The sequence below is a fragment of the Oryza glaberrima genome, chromosome 11 (genome assembly GCF_000147395.1).
Source record: "Oryza glaberrima chromosome 11, OglaRS2, whole genome shotgun sequence".
Classification (NCBI taxonomy): Eukaryota; Viridiplantae; Streptophyta; class Magnoliopsida; order Poales; family Poaceae; genus Oryza; species Oryza glaberrima.
This window is the reverse complement of record NC_068336.1, coordinates 3,726,782-3,732,524: the sequence shown is the minus strand read 5'-3', so window position 1 is coordinate 3,732,524 and position 5,743 is coordinate 3,726,782. Positions and strand designations below refer to the sequence as shown.

The window sequence follows — 5,743 nt, the reverse complement described above, 5'->3', positions numbered from 1 at the left end:
GGTAACCGCATGGTTATCGTGAAAACCATGAGGTTATCGTTAGAAGCCATGAGAGGTTTTAAATACCTTGGTAATCGTGATAATCGTGAGATTCTGCAGTCATAGTAATGTGCATTAGAGCACCCGCAATGGTAAAGTAAGGTGCTATCTATAAAACATGTACGTCTCAGCAATAGATTAGATTAATAGTAAACCATCTTAATAGTATGTCTACATGGGTATCTATATCTCTCTCATGCATTGTCTCTTTTTTCTCTATAGACTATCTCTAAGTTAGTAGATAGTTTTGCTCTCCCTCTTCATTTAATATCTTCCATGTAGTAAAATATGCTGATATGGATCTCTTGTAGAGAGCCTATAGATAACCATTGTGGATGCCCTTAGCCTTCATATTCATATTTATTGCATGTATCGACCTTTCATACAAGAGTTTTGTTGGTACAATGTTATATCCTATATTATTCACTATGGTTAATCGCTATGCTACACTCAGAGTATAATATCCACTATAAGTAAATGTAAGGATTTAGTCAATGATACGGTGGATGTTCTCCAATACTTTATCATTTTATTTGCACTTAAGAAATGTTTAGATTCGTCACTGAGCATGTCAACGACACACAAAGAGATGTTATAGATAAAAAGTTAAAAAAAAACCGTGAGCCATATATAACCCACATTAGGATCACCAGATCCAACAATTAATTATTAGATAAAAATATTCCACATTAAAATCTCAAGTACCATCCAACCCTTCGGCAAGTAAAAAGCTGATCCACTTTATCTACCATCTTAAACTTATTAGTCGACGAGCTACAATATATTTCACCGACCGACAAACTTATAAAGAAAAGACGGTGGATGGCGCGCGCGCACGAGTCGAGCACGAACACCACTATGCACCCATCGTCACAGAAGATCCGGTGCCCCCAATGGTAGTAGTAGCAGCTGCTGCTTGCTGATGCCACCACGCTAAACACACCCCCAAAAAATAAAAAGAAAAAAGAAAATAAAAAGGAAAAAAAAGGAAACGAAGCAGAGCATTCACGGTGTGCACTGCAGAGTGCAGAGCATCGCACCGTTCCGTGCGCGGCGACCGCGGTCCAAAGCTGGCGCGCGCCTCTCCCGCCAAAAAAAAAAAAAGCTGGTGGGCCCACCCCTCCACTCGCCCTCCTCTTCCCGCCACGTGCCCCCTCTCCCCCCTCTCCACCCAGTGACGTGGCCCTCATAACCTTCGCCCATAAATACCCCTCCCCCTCGCCTTGCTCCTCCTCGGCCTCCACTCCACCACCACCTCCTCCGCCATTCTCGCCGATCAGTTCATCCGATCCACTGCTTTGCTTGGTTGCTTCTGCTAGGTTTGATTGCTTCGTGTTTGATTGCGCGGTGAGATGCCTCCGAATGGCCAGGACTTGCATGGCGGCGGCCGCGGCGGCGTAGTCGTGCTACCTCCTCCTCCTTCGTCGCCGCCGCCGCCGTCCAAGATGGACTGCTTCTTGTCCTCCGTCTGCACGCCGCTCAATCTCCAGGTACATATCGATCGATGGTACGGATAGATGCTGCTCTGTGTGGTTGAGGTGATTGATTGATCTTTGGTTGGATGGATGCTTGATGATGTGCTCAGTTCATCGACGTGGCGTACCGGGTCAAGGTGTCGACCACGGCGGCGGCGGCGAAGGGGGCGCCGCCGGGGAGGATATCGCACGCCGGGGGAACAGGTGGTGGCGGTGGCGCGCAGGAGGAGAGGACGATACTGAAGGGGATCACCGGCGAGGCGAGGCCGGGGGAGGTGCTGGCGGTGCTGGGCCCATCGGGGAGCGGCAAGTCGACGCTGCTCTCCATCCTCGGCGGCCGCCTCGCCGGCCGCCACGCCGGGACGGTGCTGGCGGGCGGGCGCGCGCCGTGCCGCGCCGTGCAGCGGCGCACGGGGTTCGTGGCGCAGGACGACGTGCTCCACCCCCACCTCACCGTCCGCGAGACGCTCCTCTTCTGCGCCATGCTCCGCCTCCCGGCCTCCTCCCCCGCAGCCGCCAAGGCCGCCGCCGCCGAGGCCGTGATCGCCGAGCTGGGGCTCGCGCCGTGCGCCGACACCATCGTCGGCAACGCGTTCGTCCGCGGCGTGTCGGGGGGCGAGCGGAAGCGCGTCAGCATCGGGCACGAGCTGCTTGTGAACCCGAGCCTCCTCGTCCTCGACGAGCCCACCTCCGGCCTCGACTCCACCGCCGCCGCGCGCCTCGTCGCCACGCTCTCGTCGCTGGCGCGCAGGGGCCGCACCGTCGTCATGTCCGTCCACCAGCCGTCCACCCGCGTCTACCGCATGTTCGACTCCGTCCTCCTCCTCGCCGAGGGGACCTGCCTCTACTTCGGCGCCGGCCGCGACGCCATGGACTACTTCGCCGCCGTCGGCTTCTCGCCGGCCTTCCACGTCAACCCCGCCGACTTCATGCTCGACCTTGCCAACGGTAATTAACCCAAAACACTAATTATACTATATTATTATTACTTTCTTACTTTATTCAACAAAAGCAGGGAAAAAAATCAGGAAACATAAATTTCACTAAATTTGCTCAATTTGAATGCGGATCAAATTAGGCAAGTTATAAATCAAGGGATTATCTTTTAATTGGGTGTAGTAGATATGAATGGTGAGGATTAGACCAATGATCACCAAGGAGACAAGTAAACACACCTGGAGAGTAAGTGTGGAGTGCACCCAAGAAAAAGTTCATGCAAGAGAGGAGATAAAAGTTATTTGAAGGGAGAAAAAAAAAAGAAAAGAGTGGATGGAGGTGAGTGCCCTAGCCTTCTCACCTTCATACCTTTTGTGCAAAGCACTTTATGGTTGAAAGATCACACACCCAACTCAACTGGACACCTGTCATGGATGGAGGAGAGTGGAATTAGGGCACTATCTACCTTACCTTACCAGCATCAGTGGGGCTGGACCGCTGCTGGACATCACTCATATCGGGCCCGAACCCGCTACCGGTAAACCCGCTAGCCCGGTCACCGAACGGCGGCCGGGCTAGCGGGTAATGTCATATTGGATATCCATTCTGTTTCCACCAATCTTGTTGGTTGTGGTGGCTGCAGAAGATGATGAGATCCGACACTAGTGGCAGCTTTCAGTTGGATCTGGTTCCTTTGCTAGCTTAATTAGTAGTTAGCTTGGGCAGCTTTTTTTTAAGTATGAGAATTAGCAGCTTCTCTTTTACCTTGGGATCAAGCAAAATCAATGGAGCATATGGGCATGATATGCAGTGTGGATATGGTTCCAAGTGCCTGTCTCACTAGACTAAGAAAATTATGCCCCCCCTGGCTCATGGTGATGGCACTTTAGACAGAAGGAATCATTTTTTTGGTACCAATACATCTCCTTTTGGAAGGGTAGAGAGCTAAGCTATCCCCCTTTTTGGCCCCTCCTTTGGCACCTGGCCACTCTTGCTAAGTAAGTGCCTTGTAGCCAGTCTAGCATATCAAAGCAATGGGGCAGAGAGAGAGAGAGAGAGAGGGTGTCTCCATGATCCGATTATATCGAGGTCAACTGCGTCGTGGCACGATTGGGTCTACCGATCCCTAGGTGGAGGGGGAGCGGCGTTCATGGCCCGATCAAGGTCCCGTTTGGCAGAACTCCTACTCGTTTGGAAGCCATATCGTGCACTATCAGCTTGGGAGTTGGGAATACACATAAACTGCAAAATGCGCAGAAAAACAATTTAAAGAAAATAAAAAACAAAAAACAAAAAGGAAAATAATGAATGGATGGAATTTTCAGGAGTGATTATTTTCCATTGTGCCTACCTTTATTTGATCTTTTTCTGATTGTTACTACATTGTTAAGAAATTATGATCAATCATCCTACTTATGATCTTTGACACTGAACATTTCTGCTCTGTTTTTTTTCTATGCAGGATTCGCTCAAACAGAGTATGATAATTGCAACGCAGCCGATGGCGGCAACGTGAAGCAGTCGCTGATCTCGTCGTACAACCGAGTGCTCGCGCCGCGGGTGAAGGCGTCCATCAACGCCGGCGACGTCCACGGCGGCGAGCAGCAGCCACCGCCGCCGGCTTCGGAGAGCTGCAGCGGGTGCACGAGCTGGTCGAACCAGTTCGCGATCCTGCTGCGGCGGAGCCTCAAGGAGCGGCGGCACGAGGCGTTCACGTCGCTGCGGCTGTTCCAGATCATCGCGCCGGCGCTGGTGGCGGGGGCCATGTGGTGGCGGTCGTCGCCGGCGGCGGTGGGCGACCGGATGGGGCTCCTCTTCTTCGTCTCCATCTTCTGGGGCGTGTTCGCCTCCTTCAACGCCGTGTTCGCGTTCCCGCAGGAGCGGCCCGTGCTGGCGCGGGAGCGCGCGTCGGGGATGTACGCGCTCTCGTCCTACTTCATGTCGCGCATGGCGGGCGACCTCCCCATGGAGCTCGCGCTCCCCGCCGCGTTCACCGTCATCGTCTACCTCATGGCCGGGCTCAACCCGTCGCCGGCCGCGTTCGCGCTCACGTTCGCCGTGATCCTCTCCTACGTGCTCGTCGCCGAGGGGCTCGGCCTCGCCGTCGGCGCCGTCATGATGGACGCCAAGCGCGCCTCCACGCTCGTCACCGTCGTCATGCTCGCCTACCTCCTCACCGGCGGTTTCTACGTCCACAACGTGCCGGGGTTCATGGCGTGGGCCAAGTACACCTCCTTCACCTACTACTGCTACCGGTTGCTCATCGCCGTGCAGTACAGCGGCCGCCTCGCCCGCCTCCTCCCGCCGGAGGAGGCCCGCGGCGAGGCCAGCCCGGCCGCCTGCGTCGCCGCGCTCGTCGCCATGTTCTTCGCCTACCGGCTGCTCGCCTACCTCGCGCTCCGCCGGGTCAGGACGTGATCGAACACCTTGGTTCGATCGCCGCCCGTGGTAATTAGGTAGTAAGCTCTATTAATTAATTCCGGCGAAGTGTAATCAAAGACGTAACGCCGGCGAGCGAGCGAGCTAGCGTGCGCCGCCGGCGACGGAGAAGACGTACGGCTCGATCTGACAATGGTGTAGTTGTTGGCATGGAGATCGACCATGGCTTCTGCCTTCTTCTCGTCCTCTTCGTTTTAATTTTTTTTCTTTCTTTTTTCTGTTTTTCTCCTGATCCATTGATGGATCGAGGTGTCAAGTGTATTATTACTGCCAAATTAATTAAATTAAACTAAAAAAATGATCCGGTGTAAGTAACCATCTTCAGTTGGAGTGAAAAAATTTGAGCGCCATTGTCTTCTCCGACACCGATCTCCCTCTTCTTCGCCTCCATTCTTCCCAAATTTAACTAAAAAATCACCGAGTTCAACTTTGCGATTGAGCGTATGAAAATTTCCACCTTATTTCGACAAATCTTGGTTGAATTTACTGTTTCGAATTTAAATTCTCAAAAACCATTGAAAATTTCACTCAGTATATGCTTTCATCCCTTGTCAAAACCTCGAAATTTCACGATTTTCTACCGGTTTTTGTCGAAAGCGTTAGCCTTGAATCACCCCTTTCAACTTGAAGTAAGTAGTTCATCGTAAATTTTTGTTAGGTTTCAGCTAGGATTTCCCTTAGAATTTTGTTTGGAATGTCTAGAATCACACGATTGAAGAAGGCTGATTCTACAGTGAAGTCACACTCCGCCCATCATTTCCTGGGTAAAATTATGTGGGCTCACATAGAAGACAAAATTTGGCCCAAAACTAAAATTCAACTTAGTGCACTCTGCACTGTCCACATGGGCCTCA

The 5,743-nt window shown here is 52.1% G+C and overlaps 1 protein-coding gene across 1 annotated transcript; it reads left to right on the top strand.

Annotated features, from left to right (window-relative positions):
• The first annotated feature begins 1,274 nt into the window (after window positions 1–1,274).
• On the top strand, window positions 1,275–5,200 carry LOC127755288 (ABC transporter G family member 25). The gene is made up of 3 exons (XM_052280939.1): window positions 1,275–1,529; window positions 1,625–2,462; window positions 3,913–5,200. Exons 1-3 carry the CDS (start codon window positions 1,392–1,394, stop codon window positions 4,866–4,868), a joined length of 1,932 nt encoding a protein of 643 aa, XP_052136899.1. The 5' UTR covers window positions 1,275–1,391; the 3' UTR covers window positions 4,869–5,200.
• Window positions 5,201–5,743: the final 543 nt, after the last annotated feature.

Bases quoted from the DNA above. Each gene is read 5' to 3' on its own strand.
- LOC127755288 (XM_052280939.1), top strand. From the start codon at position 1,392: ATGCCTCCGAATGGCCAGGACTTGCATGGCGGCGGCCGCGGCGGCGTA. The intron at 1,530-1,624 runs GTACATATCGAT...TGATGTGCTCAG, and splicing joins GCACGCCGCTCAATCTCCAG to TTCATCGACGTGGCGTACCG. The intron at 2,463-3,912 runs GTAATTAACCCA...TTTTCTATGCAG, and splicing joins CATGCTCGACCTTGCCAACG to GATTCGCTCAAACAGAGTAT.